Genomic DNA, 19,170 nt, shown 5'->3' on the forward strand with positions numbered 1-19,170 from the left:
TGCAGATCTTCAACAGATCCCTGGAGCTATCCCCGATCACCTCCTGTGAAACACTCCACCATCAGCCCAGTCTACAAGAAAACTGCCATCACAGGCCTGTCGCTCTGACATCTACAGCCGTGAACTCCTTTGAATGACTGGTGCTGACCCACCTGCTAGACCCCTACAGTTTGCCTACTGGGCAAACACATCAGTGGATGACACGGTCAACATGGGACTGTACTTCACCCTACAACATCTTGACTACCCAGGGACATGTGCAAGGATCCTGAAGGACCTCAGTTCAGTGTTCACTACCATCATTCGAGAAATCCTCTCCTCCCAACTCTCCCAGCTCACTGGATTCCCCACCATCTGTCAGAGGATCACAAGCAGGAAACCAGCAGAAACAGCAGGTGAGACTGGAGGAAGTCACCTCTGGTCTACAGACAGCACTGGTGCCCCACCAGTGGATGTGTCCTCTCCCCACACCTCCTCTCCCTCTACATCAACAGCTGCACTAAGGACCCAGATGTTAAACTCCTGAAGTTTTCAGACAACATTACAGTCATCAGTCTGGAATGGCTGAATGTTGAATAGTTGAATGGCTGGTGTGCTCTGGTGCAGTCAGAACAACTTGGAACTGAGCAAACTCAAGGCTGTGGAGACAGTGGACTTTAGTCCAGACTGTGTGTGGACACACAGTCTGGTCTCAACCATGGAGGCCTTCAAGTTTCTGGGAACTACCATTTCCCAAGACCTGAACTGGGAGACCAACATCAACTGCATCCTCAAAAAGGCCCAAAACATCTACCTCAAAAAGCAGAGGATATACTTTCTGTGTCAACTGTGGAGGGATGGTCTGCCACAGGAGCTGTTGAGCCAGTTCTACACCACAGTCATTGAATCCGTCCTGTGCACGTCCACCACAGTCTGGTTTGGTGCAGCCGCAGGAACAGACTGCAGCAAACAGTAAGGACAGCGGAAAAAAAATCACTGGTGCTCCCCTGTCCACCTTCCAGGACTTGTACTCATCAAGAACCAGGAAACGGGCAGGGAAAATCATTACAGATTCCACAGGCTGGACACACTCTTTTTCAACGCCTCCCCTCCGACAGACGCCACAGAACCTACATCAGAACTACCAGACACAGGAGCAGCTCCTTTGCTCAGGCCCACAACTTCATAAATAGCTGAGCAGTGTCATCTGCTATGACACAGCTTCTTCAGATACAGACATCACAATTTCATTCTCATACGTGAAGCACATCATCGTTATCAGCACTACCACACACATTTGCACTTCATGTTTATTGTTTGTCTTTTATATCATCTGTATTTTGCTTGTATATTACATATGGTCTGTAAAATAACATGTACATTTTCTGTCTGTCTGTATTGCTTGAGAGTCACCAGCAGCCAGAACACAATTCCTGGTGTGTGTTCACATAAATCAGATTCTATATTAGGTACACTTAAGTGTATATTAATTATATAACAAAACTACTAGTTCCAGCTGCTCACCTCTCCTGAGCACAAGAATTTAACTGTTTTGTGATAATTCAGTGACATGTGAAACAAATGTATAAATTCAAAAATACACATATTTCAAGTGATTATATGTCATCTACAGAAACTTTATTGCCTCGCTGACTCTACAACAAACCACAAATTACAAGCCATGTTTCCTCGTTGTCAGTTGTGAGGACAGCCTCGCAGTGGAAAGTAGCCTGGAGGGCAGAGTTGCTGTCTTTTTATGTTTAAAATTAGTCAGCCTTATTTTTGTCTGACTTGCTTCTGACTAGTTTCAGAAAAAAAAGAAAACTGGGGCTTAATTGACTAGGTTAACATAATCTTTGTGCAACTGGCCCCAGGGCTGCTTTAAGGACTCACAGGGTGCAGTACATGCAACCAACACTGTAAAACTCTGCACTGGTGTCACTTTAACTGCAGTACTCTAGGTGCTGAGGGACTGAAAACTATCATTTCATGGTGTCCTTGAGCAAGGCACTGTGTCCCCTTGCAGCTCCAGAGGCGCTGATGTGCAGCTGACCTCTGTTGAAATTTATAATCATCAAAACAATTTCCCTGTGCAGAGCAATGAACATGACAGCGCTAACTATAACCTTTATTGACCTGCTCTGTAACAAGGATCGACGGAGCTTTACGTATCCTGTTTCAAGGAAAGATGTTTGAAGTGTTTGCATGAGGCAGCTGAACCCTCCGCTCAGGTACACGCAGCCAATGGGAGCGCAGGAGGGAGTGCTCAACAGCGAAGAGGCGGTCCGCCCCGGCACAGATACAGCACACCTTCCGATGGAGATGAAGTAGCAGCGGCAGTCGATCAACAGAGAAACAACATCGTCTGTACCGCGGATCCGGAGGTTTTCTTCAGGGGGGACAGGTGATAGAGCAAACCGACCAAGATCGACCCTGAACGTCCATCGGTGGAAATTACTGCCGTTTCACCCCCCACCCCCCCTCTCACCAGCACACCCTCCGATTGCCACAGTACATGCATTTCGATACTACATGCATTTCAATCTGATCCTCTAAGCCCAGTCCATCAAGATGGAAAATGCGCACACTAAATCGGCGACTGAAGTTTTAGACAACTTCGGTGTGAACGAGAACACTGGGCTGACTCTGGAACAAGTCAAAGTCAATTTCGAGAGATATGGACCGAACGGTGAGTAGTTTTATAAATTATCTTTACATGTCAGTTCGTGGTTGGCGCCTGCTGTAAGCCCGTATCGATTCATTTGCCAGGAAATCCAACTGCTGCGGCTATATCTCAGGCTGTTCGTGCGCGTAAAAATATATTCCCCGTGGCGCGCCGTCAGTGGAAATGTAGGTGGCACATTCATTGATGCACATGCCTGTGTCGAATTCATTCAGCGCGCATCGCACTGGTTAAAGTTAACAGGTAGAGAGACAAGATATCAGTGCAAATAAACTCTGATCGGTCGGAATAATTCATCCAGAGCGACTTTTTGAATTCAGCTTGTCCCCTGAGGTCACATCATGTCAGGCCTGGTTTGAAAGTATGTCAGGTGGAGTTCCCAAAGAAAGCTTTATTCTTATCGCAAACAAACCTGAAGCCCTCCCTGACCAAGTATTGACTCAGTATGTGCTGTGCTGTGCTGTGTGTGTGTGTGGTGTGTGTGTGCGTGTGTGTGTGTGAAGACATGATATCCCTAGCCTGTCATACAGGGATCAGGAAGTGCAGGGTAGGTTCAGGCTACTGGAGTGGAAGAAGATGAGTTGGTGAACATAATGAAACAGAAAATCTCGAACAACCTGTTTTCACTTTCAACAGTTGTTCTTCACATGGCTTATACTTTCCAGTTCATATTACATATCCACTTCCCTCTGTGATCCTGTAAAGTCGTGTTAAATAGACCCTTTTAGAGTGGTGAAGACTCTAACTTCTGTCAAAACTGTAACCGTGCAAGTAAAATTGTTCTTTTATCAGATGTCTTTCAAGTGAAAATAGTTTCTGTCAGTGTGGATCATGCAGCTGCTCTTACACTAGGCCCCCCCCCCCCCCAAGTCCTCATCATCTTTTACACTCAGCTCGCGTTTGATGTATGAATTTTCGTGTTGAGCTCGGGCTTGACATCACCGCACCTTTCCCTCCTGGCCTGTCATTTGCATGTGTGGCCAAGCTGTGGAGTAGAGCAGCACATTGTGCCAGTCAAACAGAAGTCCTTTTGTTGCAGCCAGCCGCTCTACCCAGGGGCTTGTGATGACTTCATGGAAAAAAAGCAACGTCTTGCCACAGATAACATCTCTTTCGCTTTTAGCTGTGAACTTCCTGTCTTATGCGAGCATGTTACAGATAAATGGAGGGAGGGAATACCCTTTTTCCCTTTTAGGGCTGACTGCATTGGGGTTATCCACTCTAGCTGCTCCTCCACAAGCCCAAAAAAGGGGAAAAACAACATTAAATTGGAATTGGTTTGTTTACTATTTTAGTGCAGTCATTGCAGAGTGATGTACAGCTGCTAAACGGCTCCTTCCCCTCTGCACACAAACCACAGACTTTGTAGTTGACTGCAGAGGACTCTGTGTGAGCCTCGGTGTTTTGTTCCAGGGAGCGCCTGTTCAAAGCTGTTTGCGGGTGGTACGATTACCTCGCTCCCACTGACATGCATGCACTGTGTTTCACTCTGCGTAATGGTTAGCAGGATCTGATTATCAGAGGGGTCATTAACCTAAATCAACATGTCCACAAACAAAATCCTCACTGTGAGTCTGAACTCAGCGTCAGTGCTCGTCTCAGTTTGGACACGAGTGGGTGAACAGGAGATGAAAATGACATGATCAATGTCATTTCACCGTCATCGCACAGTTACACATGTGTGCAGGAGGAGGCACTGACGTGCAGGGAGGACGGTGTGACATGTTTGACTCGGACATAACACTCCTCCGTAGGACCGGAGAGGTTTTACACATTCAGTTTGCCCCTGGAATATCTGGGGTGGGTGAGGGAGTTTAACCGCTGCTGGTTTCCTGAAATATTTGAGCACTGTCTGCTCTGCTGGCTTTTAGCTGTCCCCTCAACCCAACAATTAATGTACAACAAGAGTGTGTCCTGTCTCATTACTTCTATAGATGACCTGTAAATTAAAAACTGCTTTGAGGTTCCATGTTCTGGCCTGGTTATGGGATTTTCTTTCCCTCTTATCATTGATGGCAACATTCATTCCAATTTAAAGCTGTGCTGTCCCTTTAATTTGTCTTTAATGGCACAGTGGGTTTATAGATTGTATAGATTCTTGCTCTTCGTGGTGTTTTAGGAAAGCACATAAAGTATTGTTTTTCAGTGGTATCTAGGCTTCCTGTCATAATGTTGGCACTTTCATGTGCTGTGACAGAGAAACCCCACTGACCAGCGTCAGGGTTTCTGATCCCTTTCCGAGATGTTGGAAAATTAGCATAGCTGCCTCATCTGTTCAGTCTTTTCTACAAAGCCTGTGCTGCAGAAAGGTGGCGGCTGACCTTTTATTCACACCTTCCATTCATGGTCCACGAGCAGTTCCTTTATTTGCAACTTCGTTCACAGACACACACACACACTACAGGAATCTTGCTAATTTACTGTTGAGAGCTACATGGGCCACAATTTACAAGACAGTTTACCACTTTCATGGTGAAATAGCTAATTCTGATGTAGTAGAGGAAGTCACAGGCCTCTCTCACTCTCTCACATACACACACACACACACGCACACGCACACACTTGCTCGGTGTGTGTGGGTGCACAAAGAATGTTTGTGCTGTTACATCTTGCAGTGCTTGATGATTGTATTCCATGCCCTCGCAACCCCGATTTCAAAGGCACAGTTCGTTCATTTTTAGAAGGTGTCAGTGAAAGGGCACACTGTCCCCGTGAGCAATCAACTGTTTTTTTGTTTTTTTTTTTGGAGAGGGTGGGTAGCCTAGACAGCAATTCTCTCAGGAGCTGGCACTCAGGTGAGGGAGTGTCCAGGGAAGAAGGAGGTGTTAATTTATTGATTCCTTTTCTAACATTTTGGAGAATTTTGTGCTTTAATGTGACAAAATACTACATCAAAGCCGAAGTTCTTCAGACTCTAAAATATGAAAGTATAGTTGACTTAAGAGACGTTATTAATCAAATCACATTCAATAAATGACTCTTTAAATTACTCTGCACAGCTGAAGAGCCTTCAAAATTCGTTTAGGTTGTAAAAATGCCACTTGACACTCCCTGCAGGAGAGGAGTACAGTTGCGCAATACATTCAGGTTAAACAGCCTCGCAATGCATGTCATGGCAACATCGTGTTGCCGTGTCCATAGTTAGAGACATACAAGCAGAATATGGTAGAAATGCTTTTAGCAGTGTCAACAACGATCTTCCCAACAGCTGCTGATTCTGTCAGTTTCACCACCATGAAACTATTTTAATTCTTGTTGTTGATTCAATTATTACATGTGTCAGCTTGTTTTCCAAAGGGGAAAATGCATCAACCCTCTGGCACCTAAAGGTGTTTTGTTTTCTGTCACTGATGCAAACCCAAGGGTGGCTGACATTGCTGCTAGTGATCAATAGCTGATTCCATCCTTGGTAAATTATGCGATGTTATTGCTCTTTCTTCACTCAGGCTTCTGCCACAAATAATAATTACAACTTCCTCTAGTGGGATCTCACTCACAGCATTGTTTCTCTTCCTGTTCTGCGACTCAACATTAAAGCGGCCTGATTTGCACACTCCTGCGTTTGAAATTTGAGAGGCGTTCTGCTGTTTCCTGCTCCTCCTCCTTCACTCTGACACACTCGTGGTGGCACATTGCAGAGCACTTCTCAATCAGCGGTTGTCAGCTTCAACTTTACTGCCACTTCTTCTGAAAACTGTCCAGCTGAGAGTTGAATTCTCTGAGCAGTGTTGGAGTTGTGTGGGCTGAGAAAGGAGAGTTAAGTTGTAGAAAAGTCATTTGAGTCACTTCCCTGTTCTAGTGGGCTCTGTGTGTGCCTGCCCTGCTGCCTTCAGCGGAGCTGTGATCCTGTTCTGGCCTGTCACTTGTCTTGGCTTCTTCTCTTCCACCTCTGCATCTGTCAGTCACCATCATGCCCTAATGGTGAGATGATGTTGAGTCACCCGGGTCTAACTCACAGTTGACGCCACCGCCGCCTGCAGCCCAGACACTCTGCTACAGCACAGTCCGGTCCACTGTGGGGATGCATACTCAAAGGTGTTTGTGTTTCAAGGAGTGGGTTGTGTGTACACAGAGCATATGCTGAACAGTATGTGTCTGCCTTCTGTGTATACCATAAAGGTCATCTAAAGGCACTCAGATAGAGATGAGCTGTTTGTGCAGTATAATGATCTGTATGTAAAAAACACTTGTGTTGCTTATTAGTGTCTGGAAAAATAAGTAAATACTAGAAAAGTCATGTGCTTGGACCAGATGGATAAACCTGTTCCACTTCACTGGAGCAGGTTTAGCCGAAGAAAACAAGTAGCAGTGAAAAGAACATAGTGTCAAAACAGAGCAAGGAAATGGTAAATGATTTGCTTCCTTCTGGTTAATTCATTATTTAATAGCAATAGTTTAACTAATAATATCCAATACTTTTTTATGTTGAAACTCTTTTACTTTTCAAACTTTATACATTTTAAAAAATTGTTTATACATGGTGAACTCAAACCAATCACAATTTTAAGTTTCACGTCGACACTTTGCTGGTATCCCCCTCTGTACTTATTCAGTTCAACCAGATGTAGAATTTGTGACACCCTAAGATGTTTGATTAATTTCTAAGAACTATACCCTGCAGAGAATTTATAATAAAACTGCAGAGTATTACCACTTTTTAAGCTAAGGTGGCAAAATTCAAGATATCAGGCTTCCAGCTGCCTTAAAAGATAAGGCTGAGGATATTCTGTGTTTTTTGTTATTGTCAACAAAACTGAAATGAAGAATGCGTTAGTCTGTCCCTTAAAATGTTCCAACTTCGCTGTACGGTGTGTGGCACTCAGCCCCACCTCAACTGGCTCCATCTGAAGATAATCTTTTGAGAAGCAGGTCACAAATATATACTTGACTTTTTATTTATTTATTTATTTATTTATTTTTTAAAGGATCAATAATTCATTAAAATAGTCAGGCACCGTGGTTTGAGGTTTGGTTACTCAAAGAGGGGTAATGGCACATATATTTTCAGTTGTGGGTCTGATGCACTCTTTGGTGAAACTGCCTCAAAATAAACTGCAGTACCCAGTTTGGCCTGATAATGGAACATCCAGTGTAACAGTGTGGCTCGCTGATGTGTTTTAATAGTTTTTGGACAACAGCGGAACTCAAAGGCACAGACTTAGGTTCCACAGGCAATACTTGTTAGTGGGATCAGTTCATTGTTAGATTTAGTATTTTCATTGGATTTCTTTAATGATATAGAATATCACCAGAACTATACTTAAGTATTATTTTGTCATATCATAGGGGAATGTGATTTTATCTTGGTGTGCTAAAGTGTGTGTTTTGAAAGTTACACCCTTTTTTACAGTGACATATACACCCAGTCGTAGTAGGGTGCATATATTTAACCTATTCAAAACATTTCCAACATTTTAAAATTTCACTAGTTTGATTGGCCTCAATTTCTTCAGGGCTCAGATCAGTAAAGTTGTACTGTAGCAGGCGTTTGATTGGATAGAAGTGTCGCTCTGGTTTCTAAACCTAGAATAAACCCTATAAATAGAATGATGTTAACACAGATATTTCAGGCTGCCGTTAGGGGGATTGCTGACTATTTTTCACAGCATTTAGCTTCTCCATTTGGCTACTGGGTGGCCGGGTGCCATCCTTCTCTCTAGCCTATTGAGATGTTCAGAAAATGGTTCTTTACACAGCTGTGACCTTAAAGAGGAAGCTTCGAGCCCTGACGAGATACCAGCTCTGTGCTAATCACCTCATGCATGTCCTGCTCAGTTGACAGGCCCTTTTCCTTTTCCTCTGTTAACTTGCCAGTAGCGCTCACCATGCAGTACTGTTTTGTAAAATGTGACACAAGGTGCTTATTTGGTGTGTTTCAGAGTGTTTATTCAAACCTGAATCTAACATGCATTAAGCTGCACAGTATGTATGCAGGTAAAGAGCAGATGTATGCACAGTCAGTGCATATATACAGCTGTCTTATCTTTAGTAATCATCAGCAGTTTCACTTTGTCGTGGCTCATGTCATCTGTAGTGTGCAAATATTTGTGGCCAAGGAAATTTCCTTTTCAGATTGACCAAGATGTATTGATTTTAAGATAAAGTAGTTAAGAACAAGCCTTTTTGAAAGACACAGTTTGGTACTAATTGTGAAAATATATAGTAAAAATAATTAATACATACAGAGTGATTGTGCAGTTTGCTTTCAGCACACTATATTGTGTGCAATGTCCCAAGGAAAAATCCAGTCTCTTTTTCCCTGACCACAGCTTGATGATGTCAGAAACAGTCCAACCAATGGGCAGCTGCAGCAGCCACTGAGCTGGATCTCATGCCATTTGCTGTCTTAATTGGCCGGAAAAGATGAAATCTACACGTTGATACTAATTCTCCTTTTCTGACACGATAGTCTTTCAGAGATGAGCCTCACAAAAGAAACGATCTCAGTGCAGCTTTATTTTTTCTCTCTGTCTCTTGCATGAAGAGAATTAGAGCTTGATCAGTTAATCAAACACAGCAACTAAAATAAAAATTAATTGTATTGAGTCGGACATCTCATTCCTCTCCACTAGTGTCCTTTCTCACCCTGTGCATGATAATATAATTTGCCTTTCACTGAAATAAAACCATTATTTCCTAGTTGGGAAAATGTTACTGTCAATGCTACTTTGGTCCAGACTGAAATGTATATAACAGCTGTTGGATGGATTGCTGTGAAATTTTGGACAGGTATTCAATTCATGGTCTCCAGAAAATGAATCCTAATGACTGCTGATCCTGGTTCCTATTTTAGCACCAACAGACAATTAAAATGATATGCTGTGAAATATCTCAACATCTACCAGATGGATTGGCACAACATTTAATACAGACGTTCATAGCTCTCAGAGGATCAATCCTGATGAGTTTGGTGACCCCTTAAATTTACCTGGAGCATCACCGTCAGGTTAACCTTTGTGCTTTTTAGTGAAATATCTCCACAACTAATAGATAGATCACCAAGAAATTGTGTACACACATTCATGTTCCCCTCAGGATGAATTGTTATAACTTTGGTAATCCCTCTTCACCCAGCACCATCATCAGGTCACAGTATCAGTTTGCCAAACACCTGCTGAACTATTGACATTCCCATTAGTCTCAGCTATGCTTTGTGTTTTTAGTGCTAATTGGCACATTCTAGCATGGTGACACGCCAAACTTAGATGGTGATCACGATTAACATTAGGCCTATATCTGCTCAACATTAGCATGTTAGCATCGTCACTGTGACACTGACGTTAGCATTTAGCTGTACTTGTACTTAAGAACAACCTCAGATAGCTGCTAGCATTGCTGTTGCTTTGTTTGATCCATGTGTTTGAACACAGCAGCTTTAATCCAGTATGAGAGGCTTGTAGAGGGCTGATAATGACTGAAGAGTAGCTGCATGTCTGGGGTCCATGTCCTTCTTTCATTATGCTGCAGAGGAGAGATTAGTGACTTGGTACCACTTCCTCCTCTGCCCGCTTTCTGATCCTCAGGGTGGCTTCTCAGAGGTTGGCGGGACGCCTAAAGATAGCTGCTGACACTCACCCACTTGACACAGTTGTGTATGTCTTCCTCAGAGAAGGGAAGCCCTCCATTGACATTTATGTAAATGAAGACAACACTGACTTTGTCAGACTGCAGACGTCTCTTCTGCATTTACCTGTGATGCCCTCTGTGTCTCACAGATAATAAGGTTAGGGAGGAGAATGGGGTACATCTATAATTCACATTTGATATGGTTAATGCATTCAGACCTTTTCCGGTGGGAGAATACATTAGGAGAGTGAGCGGATATAGGAAGCTATAGTAGGCTGTGTCATTAGGGGTTACCATCATGGTATTTATAGGCCTTGTTCTGCATTCTCATGGTTAGTGGATGGAGCGGGAATCCTGGAGCTGGAGCCACTTACGGAAGCAGCACAACTGCACCTCCATGTACCCGTTCTTCTTATGCCTCCCTGCTCACACTTAACCAGCTGGCTGCTAGCTGTTTATTTGGAGGTGTGTCTGCTTGCCTGCATGCTATCACTCATGGTAACTGTACATTAGCAGCCTGCGGAGGCCAGAAATGAGCCTGTTCACATCAGAATGTGTGTGGTTTTTGATGCCTGCAGTCAGAGCGTGCTGTATCAAGGCCCCTCTGATTGCATAACAGTTATTCTTGGTAAATTTTGACAGACCCTGGCACATTACCTCGTGAAACACGCGTTTTTCAAGGAGCCTTCGTGATCCAAGTTGTCATGGTAACTGCTGAACCTTTCTCGTGTTTGTAGTTTACACAAGACAGCCTGAACTCTAGCTTGTTAATACTGCTTAACCACACTCAGATGTGATGTTTACTGGGGGTCCTAATAATCTGGGCTGTAATTTGTTAATGTACTCAGTCAGACTAGGCAGAGAAGAGGAGATTGCAGTGAAACCTCCTTTATCAGAACATGGTATGTGGTGTAGATAGATACATGGCCGGTTTCCTGCTTTGCTTCCCGACTCTCTGGACAGAGAAACCAGCTCCCTGCTGTTGTTGGCAACTGTCTCCAGGAAGTGTCTCCCCTCTGCTCGGCACTGCTCACTTTTCTGCTGCATGTAAACAAGCTCTTTTATTCATTGTCTGGGCTGGGAGGGTGGAGGGGGGGGTGGAGGGCGGGGAGGTGCTGTGGGGACACAGAGAGAGAGGGAGAGGGAGAGAGAAGAGAGAGAGAGAGAGAGAGAGAGAGAGAGAGAGAGAGAGAGAGAGAGAGAGAGAGGTGAAGTCAGTATTCAGGAATGTGCCTGGGCAAGCCTCGGGTTGACACAGCCCAGATGACTGTGAGGGAATCCTTGGCAGAGGGAAGCAGGGGAACCCCGTTCAACACCTCCAGCCCTTTCCCTCCCTCCTTCGCTTTCTCTCTCTCTCTGTCTTTCCCCTTTCGTCTGTCTTGTCCTTTCAGTCAGTCTGTCTTTGTCTCCTGCCCTCGAGCTGCAGCCAGCCTGTCTGCCATAAAAACATTATACAACCAGGGAGGCACAGTAATGGGGAAACAGGCTTATGTCAGACTGGTGGAGCATGGAAAACAGCAGAACCCACTTCTCCACATTTCTGCTGCTGCTGCTGGCAGAGTGCAGCCAAAAGTCCCCTGTGAGTTCAACTGTGTCCAACCTGAACTCTGAAAACCCTCCAGACAGCAAGTTTATTCGCAGTGACTCATCAGCTATTATTACACAGACTGAGGATGGTCGTTCATGGAGCTGTGAGGTGACCTCTGCACGAGGTTCAGTCCTCCCCAGGAAGCTTGTTTTCTATTAGGCTATACAAAACTAATAATGTTCAGAAGATCATTTGCAAGTTTGACCAGAGGCATTGTCAAATTGCTTTAATGCCTATTGAAGAACTCATGTGTTCTTTAATAGCCTCAATCTGTTTCGCTCCCCCTGGTTTTATTACAAACCAAATGAATGAAGTTACTCCACCTGAAATGATCAAACTTTTTCATCTCCTTTGGGGAGAAAAAAAATTCCCTGATTGCTTTTGCTGTCTCTTGACCACTTAAAAACACATTTGACTGCAGAAGTCATGATGTGAAATAATTTCTATTTCTGCCAGTGGCATGTGTAATGTGAGTTGTGAGTGCCTGCAAGGTTTTTGTTTTTGGAAGGAGGCTGTGGGCTCACGTCATGGGCCTTCCTCTTTCCAGGCCCTCTCTCCACAGGGTCACGTTTGATACTCGTGTAGCACGGTCTGGTCAAAACATGCAGGACACGAGGTTTCCACTGCTCAAAGGAGAACACTGCTGTCATTTAGGGTTACAGCCCACAGCTTCCTAAATATAGCCGCTTTTCCCCAATCATTTTGTAAGGCACGCTGTAATTCAAATTCTTTCATTACTTTATGCTGCATATAAAAAGTATTCCTTATAAGACATAGGTTAACGGATGATAATATGTTAGAGGCATTATTCTGTGGTGTTGGGATGTTTGAAAACCCACTTTTCCAGAGAGAAATCATGACAAAACACAAAGACCTTGATGACAGACAGATGCACAGAACTGAGCGGAGAAAATAAACCGATCAGATGTGTGTTATCATCGCTCATCAAGCTCTTCAGATGTGATGGATGTTGTTTGTTACATTGGGCCTGTTCAGTCATAGCTTTGCGTTGGACGTGATGAGGACCTGACAAACGCAGTGACTAAGCACGCCTGTGTCTCATTATGGTGACACTGATCAACAGTACTTGTCAATTGCAATGATTTTAGAATATGACTGATGTGTTTTCTACTCACACCAGTGACTCATGTGTTGGTGGGTGTTGTGTTCTGGTAATGAAATCAGAATGTTTAAGATGCTCAGCTTGTCTCAAAATGCAAAAATAAATAAATAAATAAATAAAATGCAGCTTCTCTTTGCAAGCGACCGATGAAGACTAACAAGATGATGTGAACGAAAAGAGCGATGCATTTTTATTCATGGGTTTGTTTTCATGGGGGCTTATGCACATACTGATGCAAAAAAAAAGGGGGTTTAGAACAGGAAGCAGCGTCTGTGCTGACCACTGAGACTGAGAAATAAACTCAAGCTGTTTAGTGACTGAGGCTGCAGTATGAATGTTAATGACCACCACATTTCTGATTAAGGAAAAGTGTTTCCTGAACAAGCTAACAAAGGTTAGCTTTATTCTGAAAGTCATTTCACACAGGGGTTCCAACCATTGATTATTTTCATTGTTTCACCTTTCATTTATTTTTTTTAGTTGATTGAAAATGAAGCAGCATTGATTGAAAAGGAACAAAAGTTGCAAGAGCCCAAAGTGAGGTCTTCACATTGCTTGTTTTTTGCAATTAACAGTTTAAACCAAAATGCATTCAAGTTGATTATAAAACCCTAATTATAAAACCAACATTCATTTGTTATCGGAACCAATGATTGTTTATTATTTCATGTTTAATAAATGACTTAAAAAGCATCAAAATAAGTACCAAAGTTGAAGTACCCAGAATGTAGAATGGCTAATTTCAGATTAATGCAATGTATTATATTATTGGATTATAATTATAGATCCATTAATGTGTACAGATAGATAGATTACTTTACTGTTGGGTACTCTGGGAATTTCCCCAGGGATTATTAAAGTTTTATCTTACTTTATCATGACGTATAACAAAACAGAATAATTTATTATTATTATTTATCCTTATAATCAGTTAAAAAAGAAAAAAATCATTGCTTCTAGTTTCTCAAATGTGAATTTTTAAAAAGGTTTTTCAGAGCCTTCTATGATATTAAATTAAATATTATATTACAAAAGCTGAAGATGAAAAATCATACTATATCAACAGCCTTGGTTAAGTTATGAATCTGTTTATTATCTGTGTTGACAATGATTTCAGACAGTCATTGCACAGTGAGTTGATTCTGTAGGTTAGAAGCTACACAAAAGCTACTGAGGGTGAAACTTAAACCATCCTTAGTTAAGGATCCATAAAGGATTATTTGTTTTAGAGCATATCTTGGAGTTAGACTGGTGGTTATTCATTTCAAGAACAGTATGACTGCAGACAATAATTCTCGGCTTGAAAAACAACAGTGTTGCTCTGCTGTCGTCCTGCGTGCAGCATTAAATCATCATAACCAAGCAGGAAAATTCTGCAGAGCAATTTGTATGTGTACGTGCATCTCAGAGTCAGGCTGAGTTAATCAAATGTATTAACTGCTCTTTGACTTTCTCTTCCAACCCCCCCTCACCCCCCCACCCTCTTTTCTCTCGCTCTCTTTCTCTCTCTCTCCACTCTCGCCGGCCCCGCCAATTTGATTCCTTTATATCTGCCGTGGTGTGACATCCACAGAGCTCCCGGCTGAAGAAGGTAAATATTGATTTTTCCAGTGAGCTGCAATCCTCCTCCCTTTACTACCTGATTAAGTGTCTTGAGCCAGGATCTTTTCTTTTTTGTAGACTGAGGGGTAAACTTTGGGAGTGTACACTACTGCAGCTATCCACCCATGGACACACACTACTACTCCTCTGTAAATACAGGGATTGTCTTGCTTTGCAGCTGCAAACGAATACTAGAAAGCTAATGTTGACATATCATGCAGAACTTTAAGTATAAAGGCACACTTTCAGTCCTTTACACAGGAAGACTCGAACTTTAAATAAAGTAGGATACATAAAGGTGTGTGATGGTTTATTGTCTTTGCATATTTCAGGCAAGTCCCTGTGGGAGCTGGTGGTGGAGCAGTTTGAAGACCTCCTGGTCAGGATCCTGCTGCTAGCTGCCTGCGTCTCCTTTGTAAGTATGACCCAGCTAATTAAAATGCCAGTGGCTCTCAGTGTATTTGTTCTGGATCTTGACTCCACATATGGAACCTCATGGGGGTTTGAGACCCGAATTGGACATTAGTCAGGAAATTGCCACCTAATAAACTGCTCCATTAGCTTTAGGCAGCTTTATTCCCCTGTTAAAGGCTGTTCATCCTAGTTTGTGGTCCCTTTTCATGTGGAGCAGGCTTTTCCATCCAGTGTTGATATGGTTTCAGTGGGGGGAACAGGCAGAGCACTTCGGCTGAATTGGAAACAAAAGTATCAATCAAAACTCCCTCCACTGCAGCACCGCAAACTGTGACCCTGGTTGCCATCTGAGGGTGGTGAAGGTCGAAGAGGGGTGGAGTGGGGGAATCCTGACTGCATAATAACTTTTCCATCTATTACAGCACGTCCCTGGTGTCTCGGGATGGAATTGCTGTTGCTATTTCTGAAAGTAGGAAAATTGCTCTAAAAATGTATATGACACAATTTATCTTCTCTAACTGTTCCCCGTGTTAGTGAGAGGCTCGGAGTGCAGGCGTGGGCTGTAGCTGCAGGACTTTGGAGTGTGGGCTCACTTTTCCTTATGTAAATCAGGCTTTCCTTACTTTAAAAAGCTTGTTTATAGTGGAACACAGCCCCTGTTCCACTGCTGCACAGACCCTAATGCTTTACAGTGTCATCGTTGCCTGGAGAAGTTTCAGCTCAGTGACTAAAGCAAGGTTCCTTGTGACCTGATCTGACTTGAAATCAAAAATATATTACACCCCAGAGCAGCTTCTTTAATCACACAATTTTCAGAGCTTGTCTTTTGATGGGTTATATTCCTATAGTCCTTTATAGCCTTTTAAACTTTTCTATTTGCTCACAGTTTTCTGTGTTTCCAGTATAATCAGGGAGTGGCTAAAGCTGAGTGAACTGCAGTGAAAGTTAAACCCTAACCCTGGGACTCATTTGGCTGTTATTCTGAACATATTCAAATTGAGATTATTAGACTCTCCTTCCTCCTTTGCATGACACAAGAGTGAAGCTGGTTAACCAACAAAACAGGTCAGGGCCACTTTTATAATATATAGAAATATATGACAACAAATTTTTCAGCAAGTAAGTGGGAGAATTTAACAGTGAGTGACATGCATAACTGTGCCATTTTATTATCTCCATTTATCATTTATCTCTTTTCATTTTGCTGAAGCAGTAAGCTGGTCGTCAGCTCTCTGGTAAGGTTTAGGTGGGGCAGAGCCACACAGAAAACCACACTAGCCACCTGAAACAATCAGTGCACTTCCTCCCTTTGAGTTTAGGGAAGAAAGAGGGCCGATCTTTTATTTGTTTTTCCACTACATGAAGTTGAGTTAATGTTGGGGAGTACAGGAAGCGTCTCAAAAAGTCAAGTGACAGTTGAATTGGATTTCAAGCCTCCTTTGTTTATAATACATTTTTCAATAGGTGACCTTATGATCAATTTGATATGAATAAAATGTGTTTTTTTCCATTTTGCTGCTAACTGTGCGATGTTCCAAAACTCTGGAGACATTCAGATATAATGGGCCATCTGTCGACATGTGTCTCAGCGTTCAGTTATGCATGTGGGGTGTGAAGAGTGCAGTGTTTAAAGCTGTAGGGAGAGGTTTATTTTGGTGCTGAAGCTTTGATTTCCAAACCCAACGCTGAATTAGAGCTTAATTTTGTTTCAGATTACAGAAAGCAAGCAGTTAAATTTCCACCAGATTCCCTCAATAAGTTCCCAAATGAAATCCCACTCATCTCTCCATTTGAACAGCATGAAAGTAGGAGTTAGGTATTCAGACTGCTCTCTGAATGTGTGCTGATTGTGTGAAGTGTCTTTTGAACCGTCCTTAACTGAAAGGACTGACATTGTTGCCCTCCATTCTCGGCTCAGTCAGAAGGGAGATTTACCGTCCCAAATGATGGGGAATGATGAGCTATCGACCAGGCTCAGGCTGCCGTGACTTACACGCTGGTGCTCAATACTCTGTGGAGAATATACTCTTTTATCATTTGATAGGCCCCATCAGATCATCGGACCAGAGACCCACTTTCTCTCTTCTTTTCTCTCTCTCTCTGCTGCCTTTGTTGTGCAGTAATTTCAGTTTCTTCAGTTTCGTGCCATCGATAAAATGATGGAAATATAAGCATAAGGTCATTTTTGTGTTGCAGGGGAAGTTTTCTCTGTTGCAGTAAGCTACTGACTCTGTAGTTTCTCTCAGTTCAAAGGTGTTTTATAGCATCTTTCAGTTCATTGTTATAATTTTCTGGCTTACAACTTTTCTGTTTTAATTCACTCTTATTGCTCTCATCAGTGTTGCTTGTGGTTGCAGCACACAGCAACAAAGAAATCTCTAAATCGACAGTACGCTTTTTGCCCTCAAGTTAGCAACTAGCTGGTTAACACAGTGGAGTTACGAAAGGGGAGTGAAATTCATTAGGTTGCCAAAAACATGACACCAAATGAATGTTAATGTGGCCAAACGAAATTAGCTCTTACAGATAAATATTTTAAAATATTTTATCTCTCTCGAAGGTTCGAATCATAATGACACAGTGACGAGTTATGAGCGTCTCCACTAGGCTGACATCTCTGAAATTTGAAATGTGAAGCTGAAATGTGAATATCAAACGGGATGATTTTCTATCACCCGAACAGACTGATCCCTAAAAGACCCTGTAGAAGGTCAGACAGCAGTTTAGGAGGTACACACTTTTAGTATCTCAGCATTAAGTCTGTGATGTTGTCATGAACGTATTTTGCATCATCTAATATCATTTGCATCTCCTCTCAGATCTGAAGACAGAGATGTTAACTGCATAGTAATGTCAAATGTCCTTTCCTGAAGTTATTTTAAAGCTGCAGGGATATTTATCTGGAAAGTTATTTAATATTTAGTAGATATTCCAAAAGCTTGTCTCTGTCTTACAGGTAAAAGAGTCTGTGTTTTCATTAAAACATGTCATTCTCACTATTTTAGCTGTTGACTGTCATGCCATTCAAACCACTCATGGCTCCTGCTCGGGTACACAGTCATCCTAAGAGACACTACACCACAGAAAGAAGTAGATCTCACAAAATCCTTATGCAAATGTTAATTTGTGTGTGATTTTCCTACCATCCAGGAGCTTTGGTGTACTGGTACTAATCTATGCTGCAGCAAAAAAAAAGAAAAACTGGGCTTCATAAGAATGACAGTGTTTTAAATTAGCCCAGTTCATTCAGTGTAATCCCAATGATTTTATTTCTCCAATGATCACATTTCCTGCACGATTTAATTTATTTTTATTGCTCTTGTCATTTTTGCCGTTGTCTTGCTGCTCCAGGCAACATTTAGGGTTCTTATCATTACTTTTATGTGTGTTTATTTTTACCTTTAATTCTGAATGATTCTGTAAACTTATGCATAGAGAAATGCATATTAAACTAATCAGTATTGCATTTTTTTTTAATATTATTTGTTTTGAATGCCCACTGTTAACTTTTGGGGTTGTGGGGGGCAATGGCATACCTTGCTGAATGTGAGAAATGTGAGGTTTTCTTTTGTTTTCACTGTGTCCTGTTCTCTGCAGTATCTTGGTCTTGCAGTTATTTCTTCAAAAATTATTATTGCAGCCTCTAACTGTATTTACTGCAGAGGACAGGTCTGGACTCTGTGGTCATTTCTCAGCCTTTCTTTTTAAAGTGCTAGTTTTGATCTTTTCTGGCTTCAGCCACACTTGATCACCAACTACAGGTAGTTCTGCAGTTGCCAGGGTGGTACGTAGAAAGACTGTAGAGTAGCTCAACTAATTTGAAAAATAGACGTTACAGTGTTTACACACTTGATCAGCTTAAACACCTGAACGCTATGTGCTTTATTGACCTAAACACTGACAGATGAAAAATTTATTGTAACAGTATCTGTTACAATATCTCACAGGGTTGTCAGACTACATCAGACAAAAAAAGGTTGGGAACCTCGGCTACAGCAACACACTGAGCAGCCTCCAAATACCATTACTTAAGGAGTTGCAGTATAATATGTGTATAATATGTGTCTGCTGAAGTTATGCCTACTTTATGTTCATATAGGTGTTGGCGCTGTTTGAAGAGGGAGAGGAGACAACCACCGCCTTTGTGGAGCCTATTGTTATTCTTCTTATCCTCATTGCCAACGCTGTTATCGGGGTCTGGCAGGTGAGATACAC

The 19,170-nt window shown here is 42.3% G+C and overlaps 1 protein-coding gene across 1 annotated transcript in view; it reads left to right on the forward strand.

Moving 5' to 3' along the window:
- Nucleotides 1–2,290: 2,290 nt before the first annotated feature.
- Nucleotides 2,291–19,170, forward strand: part of atp2a3 (ATPase sarcoplasmic/endoplasmic reticulum Ca2+ transporting 3) — a 44,509-nt gene continuing 27,629 nt past the window's right edge. The window contains exons 1-4 of the mRNA XM_041050993.1: nt 2,291–2,668; nt 14,513–14,530; nt 14,874–14,956; nt 19,055–19,159. Coding sequence (XP_040906927.1) covers nt 2,551–2,668; nt 14,513–14,530; nt 14,874–14,956; nt 19,055–19,159 — 324 coding nt within the window. The 5' untranslated portion in view covers nt 2,291–2,550. The remainder of the gene's footprint in view (nt 2,669–14,512; nt 14,531–14,873; nt 14,957–19,054; nt 19,160–19,170) is intronic.

The sequence above is a fragment of the Toxotes jaculatrix genome, chromosome 12 (genome assembly GCF_017976425.1).
Source record: "Toxotes jaculatrix isolate fToxJac2 chromosome 12, fToxJac2.pri, whole genome shotgun sequence".
Lineage (NCBI taxonomy): Eukaryota > Metazoa > Chordata > Actinopteri > Toxotidae > Toxotes > Toxotes jaculatrix.